We start from the raw sequence: 12878 nt of genomic DNA, 5'->3' as shown, positions 1-12878 counted from the left end.
TTTTTTTGTTCTTCAGTCTAGTTGTGGAGGACGTTGCTTCACTGGCCCAAGTTGGCACCATCATTGCGCTCTTCCCGGGTGAGGCAGATCAGTTGCCGGCTTCTGGATGGCCGCTCACGCTGGCTGCTGGCCACTCATGCTGGCTGTTGGCTACACACGGTAGCCCATGGCAACCCACTGCAGCAGGGGCTGCAGCCTACGCCATCGCAGGCGTCTAATACATTTTAACTTGGTCAACGAGTGATGTCTTGCAATACGAGTAGTTTGTTCCCGGAACGAATTATGTTCGCAAACCAAGGTATTACTGTATATTTTTTTCATTTAGCTGTCTACCATGGTTAGTCAAAGAGAAGTGATGGCTTCTCATGTAGGTGTGGTTTTCTCAGAACGCTAATTAGTGCAGTTTTACATAACCACCCACACCTTTTATATCTTTATGCCTGAAAGAGAAATTGGTCTTCAGCTCCCACAAGTCCTGTCATAACTTAGAAGAGAAATTATGAACCAACTGTGATTCCACTGAAAGTATAAATCCTCCAACACAGCCCCTTTTCAATCACAAATGGATCTTTTGCCTTCTCAAATGAGGGCCTGCTGTTCCACTGGGTATGTGGCTGTCAGGTACTGATTGATTCATTATAGGAATTTCTCACCTGGTATTCTTACCTAATCCAGTGCTTCTAGCACACATCCACATCTGGTTTTAAAAATAGCCATACTCATTTGCCCTTGGTACATATACTGGGGGTGCCAAAAAAATGTATACACATGACTTGTATTCATCTTTTGTTATTGGTATGAGTATATTGAATATTATAATTTTAATACAGTTCTTTCCTTCTTAAAATGTATATACATTTTTTGGCACCCTCTGCATTATTTTCAAATGTTTTAACATTTAAGGTTTTTTTTGAAGCAGATGGAATATATCTGTTTTTATAATTTCTGTCTCTCTCTCTGTCTCTCTCTCTCTCTGTCTCTCTCTGTCTCTCTCTCTCTCTCTCTCTCTCTCTCTCTCTCTCTCTCTCTCTCTCTCCTTTATCCCCTTCTTATACCCATTCTCACTAAAGAGCATGTCTATCCGTTAGGACTCTCTGCAGGCTCCAAAGTTTCTAAGCTGTTCAGCCTACCCCTCTCCATGTGTATTCTACCACGGGGTCACAAGCTTGACTGCAAATTGGAATCACATGGAGAGATTTAACAGCGCTGATTCCTGGTCCTACCCTCAGGGATCCTTAGTTGGTCTAGGGTGTTGCCTGGGCATTGGGCCTGGAATAGACCTCCAGGTAATTCTAAGGTATAGCCACAGGTGAGAAGCATCCCATGTAGTTCCTCTCAGTAGGGTCTCTAGAACTTCCCTTCTGAATAAACTCCTTGGACTCCTTGGAATTTTCCATACATCTTAAATTCACAAAAACCTGGCTTTTGCTTTCTAACTTAGAGTTTTCATAACAACACCCACCCAAGGAAACGCCTCTTTACTTGATTTTACAGTTCTTTAGAGTTTGCAAAGCCTTTCCCACTCATTATTTGCAGCACTTTCCCAACAACCCTGTGCGGTGGGCATTCGGGGCCAACAGGAGGTGTGGTAGCTGGAGCAGTGGTCAGCAGAGTTAGGCTGGGGTGGCCAAGCTGAGGAAAACAAATGAACAAACTAACAAAATAATACAAAACAAAGCAAAGCAAAGCAGTAAAAAATAACTGCACCACAGCAGAACGCTCAGTTAAACTGAGCAATATTTGGGATGTACTTACAGTAAGAAAATTGTCGTTCTTTCCAAAACTGCAATTTAACGGGCCCCCCACCCTGTGGGACATCTGTACACTTAGGGCCCACTCCTCGTTTGAAGCTTAGGCTCGTGGCTCTGCCATTTGCTTGCCTTCCTATGATCTCCCAGCAACATGACAGCTTTAGCTCCTGCCCACGTTCTTTCTTTTCCTTGGCGCCGTTATCCTCAGACAGAGCCTCTTCTGTGTATTAGAATCTTCTGGCACTTCCCTTTTTTCCCCTTCCTAATCTTCTTCCTGTGGTCTAAATTATTTATTAGGTCAGGTTGGTTTAAAAAACACAATCAAACACTGTTCGCTACTTTCTTAGGCAGGCATTGTTCTAAGTGCTTTGTGCTCTTTACCTCACTTACTGTTCACAAGACCCTTGGAGGTAGGCACCATTTCCTAGACACCTACATAGAACTCTTTCTGTTTTAAGATGAAGAAACAGAGGTTTAGAGAGCTTGAGAGATTCCTCAAGATCGTATAACTTGGAAGTGCCAAAGCTGGGATCTGACCGAGGCTATGACTCCAGAGCCTTTGCTCTTGACTAGCATGGCAGGAGAGCAAGATGGCACTGAGCGTTGGGGCTTTGCTTCTCCAGCTCGTTCAAGTGAGTTCTCTGAAGCTCCTGAGATTTGGAATAACCACAGGATAAACCTCTTCCATGCCATGTGGGTGGCCTGGAAGATGAAACGTGTTGACAATACAGCAATCTATAAGATGCACATGTATTTTTGGAAACCTTATTTTTAACCCTGAAAAAAAAAAAAAGAAGTGTCACCCACAAAGCTCTTGAAGAAAAACTTCAGCAGCCATTGCCAGCCAAGTAAACACTAAATCAACCCAGGGACAATGTTCTTTAAACACGTTTGCTGAGGGGAAGGGGCAAATAGTTTATGCTGATGCTGGGTAACTGGCCACAAATATAATGTGTCAAAGAAGCTTTTTTTTTCAAGTGTTCCATATCTTTTTTGGTATAAGCTGCCCCTGTGCTTTTGCAGCCTGTAAATATTTGTGTAATTAATGTGTGCTGGCAAATGTCTCAAGAGGCAAGCAGGCTTCTAATGTCAAGCAAAATTGTAACTAGCAACACGAAAGAAAAAGACTTTGTCTCTTTCATCTCAGTGCTTAAAAAACTGTCAGCTCTTAATACAGCTGGAAGGCTCAGCAAAGATAATTTGCAAAAGCTGATTTTCCTAAGCTTTTTAAGAGTTGATCCTATACCCTAGCATAAAAAACATTCACTTGAGAGTCATTTTTTTCCCTTCCCTACTTAATAGTAATCTAGTTAATACTAATTATGAAAGTCATCTGCAGCGAAACGTTCCTTTAAAAATGCCAGTGATATTGTTAAAGGGAGCATTTGGCATTGAGGTACCTACTTGGTACTGGAAAGCCATAAGTGTCCCATCTTGTTTAGAAATGATTGCCTAAGTGATTTGAGAGGAAAAGGAAAGCGGTGTGCCTGCTGACACCAGCTGGAGAAGCCGGGGCAGCTGGACCCACGCATTGCAAGCTGTCTGCTGGTCTGCTCCTCCCTCACACGTCACAGACTTCCTCAAAAGTAGCCCTGGCCTCGACATTCCTGTTCAGGCTCTGGAAGTTCATGGGCAAGAGTTCTCTAGTTCTGAGCACTTCTGTGCCTTCAATCCTTTGCCAAACTGGGGGTTGGATGGCTAGTTGCGCATTATGGACTGCAAGTTCATGTCCTCCCAAAACTCCTATGTTGAAATGCTAATAATCCCCAACGTGATGGTGTTAGGAGGTGTGGACTTTGGGAGGTGAGTAGGTGACGAGGTGGAGCCCTCATGAATAGGATTTGTGTACATATAAAAGACATCCCAGACCATTCCCTCACCCCTCTGCCATGTGAGGATCCAGCAAAAAGGTGAAGTCAGTGACCCAGGAAGCAGGCTCTCACCAGACACTGAGTCTGCCAATGCCTTGAACTTGGACTTCCCAGCCTCCAGCACAGTTGTTTAAGCCACCTAGTCCATGGTAATTTGTAGTAGCAGCTAAAACTCATAAGACATGGGGTCTGTGAGTAATCAATGCATTGCTGGCCGTTTGGTGGTCTTTCCCAGCTGTTTAATTCACACGTTGCTGCCACTCATGCTGCTCTGCAAGGGAACCTTGGGTATCAGTATAAGCATGTGGTCCTAGGACCACTTACATCAGAACCTTCAGGCAGGCTTGTTAAATGTGTAGATTACTGGTCTCTACCCCAGAAATACTGAATTACAACAGGGGTGATTTGGGCACAGGAATCCATTTCATTAACAGACCCTCCAGGATTCTCAGGCACCTTCAAGTTTGAGAATCACTAGAGTACAGGAACCATCTACCTGCTGACCTTCGTTCATTTCCCTTTCTCTTCTGCTTTTCCTCAGCCTTGTTGGGAGGCTAACATAGAAGAGGATTTGATATTTCTTCTGGAAAACCCCTCTTTGAATCCCCAAGCAGAGGGGGGCATCCTCTCAACTGTATTTCAGAGTAATGTACACACAACTCTGCTACACCCACTATTTTACTAGAGTGATGTATTTCCCTCTTCTGGGGAAAGCATCATTTCTTAGTTATCTTTTTAGCCCCCCTCCGCCCCCCCCCCCCATTTACTAGGGCTGTTTAAATGTTTGGTGCATAAACCAATCATTGGTATAATCCCTGCATTTCTGAGAGACTTCAACTTGAAAGGCACTGACTAGATGTGATCAAGGAAACAGTCCTTGAAGCAAAAAGAGTGAGTGGAGGGTGTAGCGGAGCATCTTCTATTCTTGTCCTTTCCATAAACTTCGCATCATTGTCGTAGCCATCTCATCATCATCATCATCTTTGTTACCTACATTTTGAGTGTTTTAAGCTAGGCATTGCAGCCATAACCCTATGCACCTTCTAAATTTAAATCTTTTGGCAGAGTTTGGCTTTTATATGCTTAAAACAAATTTATTAGAAAATTGTCGTTCCATAAATATTTATAGTGCCATATAGTCACACCAAAGCCAACTCATCATATTTGGCTTTTGTGTTTTCAAATGTTGATCATGTATTTTTAGAGGGTTAATCATGGATGACCCTGCAAGCGAGTGGAGTTTGCATGGCTGCGTCAGGACTGTGTAGTGGCTGGGGCCTTCCAAATGTGTTCTTGGTGTGTCTGTGTTCATGATTTGAATCAAAAAGAATTATTTGCCATCTGATCCTAAACAAAGCTCTGAGGTGTATCAAAAGGGTGATCTACGGCCTGCGGGTACACTGGCAGGGAAAGAGAATAATTCTCTTGATGTCCCCTGGCTCCAAGGATAGATGGGAAGAGACAAACTCTGTGGCTTCAATGCATAACAACGCCTGCCGCCAACGAAAATGTGCAAGGAATGGCTCCCTTAATCCCGTTCTGTTTATGAAGACATTTTAAAGGCTGCACTTCACATTTGTGGAAACTTTGAGAACATATAAACAATCCCATTACATCGCTCAGCAGAAGGCTCATTTAAAATGGAGAAAGGCATAGAAAGTATACTATGTAAATTAAGGGCATCACGTAGCTTTACAAGAGGATTTGCTGAAGGTTCAGAGATGTTTGAAAACATGTCTTCCACGAAAGCTCCAAAACATGTATGTTCTTTCACTAATTCTTTTTAAGTATGTACTTCATCAGCTCCATGTGCAGCACAGAGGGGAAGCAAAAATGTGTAAACAAGTGATCCTTGCTCTCCAAACTGAGCTTCCCAAAGTGTAATGAGCACATGGATCTCCTGGGGATCTGGTTAAAATGCAGATTCTTTTCGAGTAGGTCCGGGGTGGGGCCTGAGAGTCTGCATTTCTGCCAAGCTCCCAGGGGATGCTGATGTCACTGTGCACACTTGGGTGTGATAAGATGCTAAAATATTTACAAGGCAAAGTGTCAAAGAGCCCTTTACTTTGCATATCTTTGAAGAACTGTTAAGGATCACATTCCTTCAGAAATTAGTGATACCTGGTTAATACTATGAATATGTGTTACCTTGCCTAATACACAGGTGAACTGCTGCTTTACACTGGTGTCCACCGGAGCTTCTCACCTAGCCAGGTGTCTGCTGGAAAAGGGCCTGACAGATAAAAAGCTATTGATAGATGGAAGGGTGTGCTCCTAGGAAGTCAGAAGGTAATCCTTGGTAGCCAGAGTAACTGGACAAAAGATTTCAGATGACACACTGCAAGACGGGACAAAAAAAAGATTTGTCAACCAGTGTCCATGCCCTGTCAGTGGACATTGTTTTCTTTCTCACAGAGTGGCTTGGTTTCCTTTTGGCTGTAAACCTCACAGATACACTGAACCCCAGCACTTTATTTTGAGACCTACTTGGGGCCGTTTATAAACACAATAGGCTTATGATGGTTCAGGGGAATGTGCTCAGAGAAAAACCTGAGAGCAGGCCTAATGCTGACACTAAAATAGGTGAGTGGCACCTTGAGAAAAAACAGAGAAACACAGATCTAAGCCCATTATGTCACCACGGACCTGCACTGTCTTCCTCAGATGACAACAGGGCTCTTCCTGTTACTCTGGCAAGAGGGGGGCTTGAGCTCCAAATAAGAATGACAACTAGGAACGTATATCCACCTGGATGGAGTTCTCCTTTTGGGTAACTTGTCATCAGAATTTCAGATTATTCAAGGTCAGAAAGTTTAAGAACGCAGGTGTGTGACTGAACACATACTTGGAATAGGACTTCCAATTTTGGTAAACAAGTGTCTGCCCCATGAAGAAGTCAAGGATAAAGGCTTTTTCTGAACAGTGATTTATATCTCCGGACCAAGGGACATGAGGTAATGTTCATTATTTATAAACCAAATGCCTATAACTGGTCAGAGAATTATTAAAAAAAAATAAATAACACTGACACTTGGGGTCATTTCTCTTTACTAAAAGCTTCCAAGGCAAATAACTAGAGTGCGATGATTTTTACTTCAAATTACAATACACTTAGGCACATTTCTATGATACGGAATTTTGATAGTCTATTTTCCACAGAACAGCCTGTGAATTCTGGGAAAAGTAGGAGAGATGCTTGCTCATTCTTGATTCATGATCTCCACTTAAATTTTGAACATTTGGTATATTTTACATGGCAGGAAACCAGGGACAAGTCGAATACACACTGGCCCTGACTAGTTTTCCTAGTGAAAGAAGATACTTTTACACCATCTGATTTTGTCGCCAAATTAATAAATGGCAGCCCATCACAAACAGTTTCATAAGTTGATTAGGCTTTTGTATGAAGAGTTTCAGCTTCCAAAATGATTGCTTATTGTTTTCTCAGTGTTCTAGCTTCAAAAGAAATGTGAATTGTATTTTGTGTCGAGGTCGAGTCTTATCCTGTTTTCTCATTTTCTCAACTGCCGTAAAATACTGCAAAAGGAAAACAAACTGAGCAGGCTAGGAATTAAGAACCACATTTTAATCAATAAATATACACATTTGTTTGCTAACCAGTTATTCGGAGAATAGCATAGTAATTTACCAAGAATTAAAAAGGTAACATGACTTTGAAAGCAAAAATCTTTCCATAAACTTTCCCTAATTTACAGAAGTAGAGGTAACACAAAATTTACTGAGGATAAGGCTTGGAATAATTTAAAAAGTTCCAGGTATATCTTAAAAACTAAAACAGATTATTTTGCACATGGCAGGCAATACTCGTACGTAGATTATCTGAGAAGTGAATGAATAAATGATTGAATGGAGGGATTGTTGAACATCATGGAATGTGATGACGTCTATTCACATTATGGGCAGTCTTATATCCACTTCTTGTTCCTCCCCTGCCTCACTATCTCTTTCTTTGCTCTTACACTTCCCAGGGCCCTTGTTAGCTGGATTCCAGGTGGGGCTGGAAGGGTAAGGTGCTGGAGAAAGACTCAAAGGCAGAAGTGAAGACAGGATATTTCTCCACGTCTGACTCAGATATCTGGTGTTGTCCCATCTCAGGCAGTGGCTTGGTCCCTGCCATGGCTCCATTTTCTATAACTCCTTGGTGGGCCTAGCTCTCTCCAGGCGAGGTTCCCGCTCCTGTGGATGACCCTAGCTTCAGGTCTCAGGGAACCACACCTCCTCACAGCCCTCAGTGGTAACAGCTTCCTTTTATTTGGCTTCTCTTTTATCATCTACATAAGTCAATTTCCTCTAGCAAATTCCCTCTACTGAAACACCTAGAATGGTTTCTGTTTTCCTGACTGGTACTTATTAGAATCATTACATTATTTTCCTCTCTAACTTCTCTGGGAATTTCTGCTCGAGAATCTGCCCTAAGCCACTGAAAAATCACTCAAATCACACTCAATACCCACTTTCTGCGATACAGGGGACTGCACAGCCCCTCGGCTGTGTTTTGGCAAGCACTGCAACTCTCTTTGCCAGGTACAAATAGGAATGTGACGATTTACCAAGCACACTGGACACAGCCGAGAGTCATCTGCGGAGGTCATTTTTGTTGTATGTATTAAGTGCGACAACACCAAAAAAAATACAACCAGAAAATAATCTTCAGAGGAAATTACAACATCATCAAATAGATACCATTGTAAAAAAAAAAAAAAAAAGTCTTTGAAAATCCAGAGAACCTAAGACAGCACCAGCAAGTTTCTTTTTCCTTCAATCAATAAATTTTCCTAAAATTAAAATTTCTGTATATTTCAAGAGAAAAAAAAAAAAAAGCCTGACTCATGAACAAACGAGCAATTGCTTTTCAGCTGGAGTGCACCCCTGGAATGGTTATTTGCAGAAGTAGAGCTCTTTGGTGAGCATGGAGACCAGGCAGGGGATCTGTTTCTTCTTGTGGAAGCGTGGGTCTTCAGACTGAGACTCGAAGTCCCTGGCCACCCTGTTGTTCACTCTGGTGAGGATCTGTAAGATCTCCAGGCTTTTCCCGTGCTCGTTCAGGGTGGAGCTGAGGGCCTGCACAAACCAGGAGCCGCTTCCTGGGTTCCTCCAGGAGTAATAGCCTTGAACAGGAGAGGAAAGAGAAGATCAGAAGATGAGCTGGGCTGGCCGAGGCTCCGCCCAGCCCTGAGAAGGAGCTCTTGGGGCTTGGGGCTTTTCTGAAATTATTCCACTCGACTATGCATGCAAGTCCCTAACGAGGATTGTGCTGGTGTGCTCAGAGAGCAAACATCTTAGAATTAGAGGATTGCTCAACAAATGCTTTGGTGTTCCAGAATGGATACCTGTCAGATGCCTAAGTGAGCATGAGACAAGTTGGCACAGGGAGCTTTCCAAAGGAAACGCCGGAGAACCACTCCATAGCTCTGGACCTCCTCGGCACCCTTTGGGGTGAGTGCTCCTTTCGAATCCAAACCTCGGGAGGGGAGTTTGCAGGGGACCGCAGAGGATTTTCACAGGTGGTCCTGCTGTTGAGGGAGGACTAGAGGCTGGTTCCTGCTGAAGAAATCTAGAGGCAAGAGGCGACTGACCAACTGCCTTGGGGCAGAGCCAGGAGAGTCTGCTGCCCGGGGAGGGCCAGCACAGCAGGGGGAGGGGTGCGCTTTTTGTGGACCACACATGGTCCATGGTAGAGGAAGCTGGCTCTTGGTTTGCCCTGGGTCCTGTCCAACAGGGTTTCTTGAAGGGGCAAGGAGACCTCAACAGGAAGAGGCTGGACAAGTCCCTTGGAGGATGCCCACAATGCACAACCAGGAAAGCAGAAGCCAATCCAAGGGCCAAGAAGTGGACCCCAGGTAACCCAGGGACTCATGAAAATGCCCAGGAGGAAAGCACCAGCTTTGATCATCTTAGTGGTCCAGGGCACAAAAGGTCAGGTGACCACGGGACCTTAACTTGCCTCCCTCCCTCTCTGAGCTTGGGAGAGTTTAAACACGGATTTGGCAAAAGGGAAAGGATATGAGAAAACTGAAGGATCAAGGCCCCGTAGCACCTCAGCCTGAGAGCAGGGCTGATTTGGAATCGGGAGAAATTTAAAGCCAAGTCAGGTGGGGGGTTTTAGTTATTGTCTCAGACTGGACAACCTGGTTAAGTACTGTGACTGTGACTTTAAAAATGACCACAGTGTTGTCTAATCTCTTAGCACGAGCAGCAAAGCCACAGACTGACTGGAGTTTTCGTCTGGGGCAGGGACTGTCCTGCCACCTCCATACCCAACCTTTCAAGGACAGTGAGAAACAGGAAGTTGTATATTTGGTTTACGTGATGAGCTGTGCTTCTTCTCACTGTCCACTAGGCACAACCGGTTTGATGAGAATTGGGTCATCATATTGCCATTTATGACAATCAGTTACTGAATAAATGTATAAAAAGCAGAAATAACCTATTTGTGTAACGCGATTGAGGTGCACTCGGAATCCTTTCCTGCAGCACACAGTATGGACAATTCCCAGCACGAAGACCCGAGCAACGGTGGCATAAGCAGCATGACAATGCATTTCACGTGGGGGAGTGTCACGCAAGTTACCTCATTCAATACAACACCCTGCTGAGGCGAGATATGTACTACCACCTCCATTTCGTTACTGCCCCTGCGTTCATGTTCTCTAACCCCTGTCCTACATGGTCTCCGAGGTAACTATTCTAACACGCAGATCTCAGCCTGTGACTCTCCTACCAAAAATAGTTCCCTTGCACTCTGTATCAAGGTGAAGTTCAGACTGCTCAGCACAGCATGCAGGGCCCGCCACAATGCGGCTCTCTGCCTACCTGTCCAGGTTTGCACCTTGCCAATGCCCTGTCACACCCTGTGCTGTAACCTCTGTCTCTCTCAGTCTCTCTGCCACGTGAGGACACAGTCGTCTACAAGCCAGGAAGAGAGCTCTCATCAGAAACCAAACTGGCTAGCACCTTGATCTTGAACCTCCTAGCCTACAGAACTGTGAGAAATATATTTCTGTTGTTTAGGCCCCCTCGTTCATGTTTTGTTTTGTTATAGCTGCTTGAGCTGACGAACGCACCCTGTGGTCTAGCCTTTTGAGTTTTACCATTGCTTTGGGCAACTGACCCCTCAGTACTCTATCTGGTAAACCATCTCCCTTTCCTGTTGTTTGATTTTTCTCGGTTATAGCAGCTCTTCTTTTTTAAGAAACCCTGTCTCACCTGCCTCCTGAGAGTTCACTCTTCTTTTCCTTCCCCCAGACCCTGCTCAGAGCACCTACAATCCTACCACTGGGTGTGTTTACAGATAGATGCCCCAACGACACTGCTTCCCTCTCAAGAGCAGGAAGGCCAAATTATTTTCTTAAACAATCCTTAAAATTTGTGAAGCTATCATTCTCACAACATGCCATCTGTAGGTCCTGCCAGAGATGGTTTTCCAAACACACTGACCTATTTGCTATAACCAATCCCTCTGTGTCAAGCACTTGACAGACTTCTACTATAGCTGGGAGAGTTCTCACTTAGTGATGGCTTTTACCCCAAACAAAGGAAGGCCTTCCATTGGCCTGACTCAGGCAAACACGGAGCTTGGTGAATAGCGAGCAGGCCTGCTCATCACTAGCATTTCCTGCTGCCCGTTTATGTAGCTTGCAGTGTAAAGGAACCCTGGTCAGAGCTATTCCTCTACTAGGTACTGAAATCTCTGTGACCTTGAACACGTCAGGTAAGCTCACCCAAGCTTTTTTTTTTTATCTGTAAAATTAGAAAAGCAATAACACCTTTCCTAACCACCTACATAGCTATCGTAAGGATGATATGAGGTAAAAAGACATGAAAAACACTTTGCAAACTAAAAGTGCTATAGAAACGTTTGTTCTTCTAATTACCATTGATAGTAAGAGAATTCTGCTTTCTTGGAGAAAAAAGTGAAAATATCCCTGTGCTAGGCAGAAAGAATAATGGCCCCCAGAGACGTCCACATTCTAACTGAGGAACTTGTGACCGAATGTACACGCCATGGCAAAAGCGACTTTGCAGATGTGATTAAGCTTATGGAAACGAGATGGAGAGGTTAGCCTGAATTATCCAGGCGGGCCTCATCTGATCATACGAGTCCTTAAAAGAGGAGACCCTTTCCCAGCTGTGGTCAGAGCGAGCCTTGTAAGAACGAAAAAGGGTCAGAGAGACGTGCAGTTGCTGGCTCTGAAGCTGGAGGAAGGGGGCCACCGGCCAAGGAATGCAGGAGGTTCTAAATGCTGGACAAAGCAAGGGCTCCCCTCTGCCGCCTCCAGAAGGAATGCAGCCCTGCCAACCCACGATGGAATTCTGATCCCCAGAGCTGTACGCTCATACAAACACTTGTATGCACTCGGTGTGCACTAGGTGTGCAGTAGTTCAGCACTGCAGCATTTTGACGGTGGAATGGCAGGGTCCAGTTAGCAGACAATGGACTTGTTACCTGGAACTGTGGAGTAGGCGAAGAGAAAGTCGGCCTCCACTGGGACCTTACACTGGGAGTTGGCATCTGGGTCGTTGATAGGCCCCGAGTCGGCCTGGATCCCGTCATCGAAGTCTGCCCCACGGCACGCCTAAATATCAAAGCAGACGTCACTCCACGGAGTTGGGAATAGAAACACTGTGTGTAGGACACTGCTGAGTCCTAGTGCCTAGAACTGTGCTTGGCATGTAGTGGGAGCTCAATGATAAATCTGATGAATGACTCAATGAGTGTTAAACTGAATTAGTAAGCTAAGCAAATAAAGGTATCTGATGTCTTAAAAAAAAACAAACCCATGATTTGTGATCAGAAGCAAGTACAGCTGCCAAGCATTTAGAGGTAGGAAAACAAAACCTAAATTTGCACCCCCAAATTCAAACAGCACGTAGATCTGTAACAATGATACATCCAAGTGACTTGGTAATCTTTCCAGTTTTCAATTGTACTGGCTTTGAGACCCTGGATTACCTGAATGAAGAAGAGTTTGGGTTTCTCTAAAAGGGTTTTGCATCTATCGCCCCTAAAATAGCCCGCCAAGTCCTTTATTGGTGTCATGCCATCTGTTCCATAAATCAAGTTTTCTTCTCCATGGCTTAATAAGACACAGGCGAAGCAGGCTGCATTTTTGTGGTCCTCTTCAGAAGCTGCAAGCAAGCGATTTGAACACTGAAAAGTTAAGATATAAGTCCTGTGGGTCCTCAGATGTAGTATTCCCTTCCAGCCTGGCAGCTGCCACAGACAGAGGGGTGT

The 12878-nt window shown here is 44.4% G+C and overlaps 1 protein-coding gene across 1 annotated transcript in view; it reads right to left on the bottom strand.

The window, feature by feature from the left end:
- Positions 1-7191: 7191 nt before the first annotated feature.
- The window catches only part of CASP7 (caspase 7), a 34582-nt gene continuing 28895 nt past the window's right edge, over positions 7192-12878 (bottom strand). Inside the window, exons 5-7 of the mRNA XM_019646683.1 lie at positions 12597-12772; positions 12090-12219; positions 7192-8751 (exon numbers count right to left, since the gene is read on the bottom strand). Of these exons, the coding sequence (XP_019502228.1) occupies positions 8522-8751; positions 12090-12219; positions 12597-12772 (536 nt within the window). The 3' untranslated portion in view covers positions 7192-8521. The remainder of the gene's footprint in view (positions 8752-12089; positions 12220-12596; positions 12773-12878) is intronic.

The sequence above is a fragment of the Hipposideros armiger genome, unplaced genomic scaffold (assembly GCF_001890085.2).
Source record: "Hipposideros armiger isolate ML-2016 unplaced genomic scaffold, ASM189008v1 scaffold_105, whole genome shotgun sequence".
Classification (NCBI taxonomy): Eukaryota; Metazoa; Chordata; class Mammalia; order Chiroptera; family Hipposideridae; genus Hipposideros; species Hipposideros armiger.
This window is presented reverse-complemented; position numbering and strand designations above follow the sequence as displayed.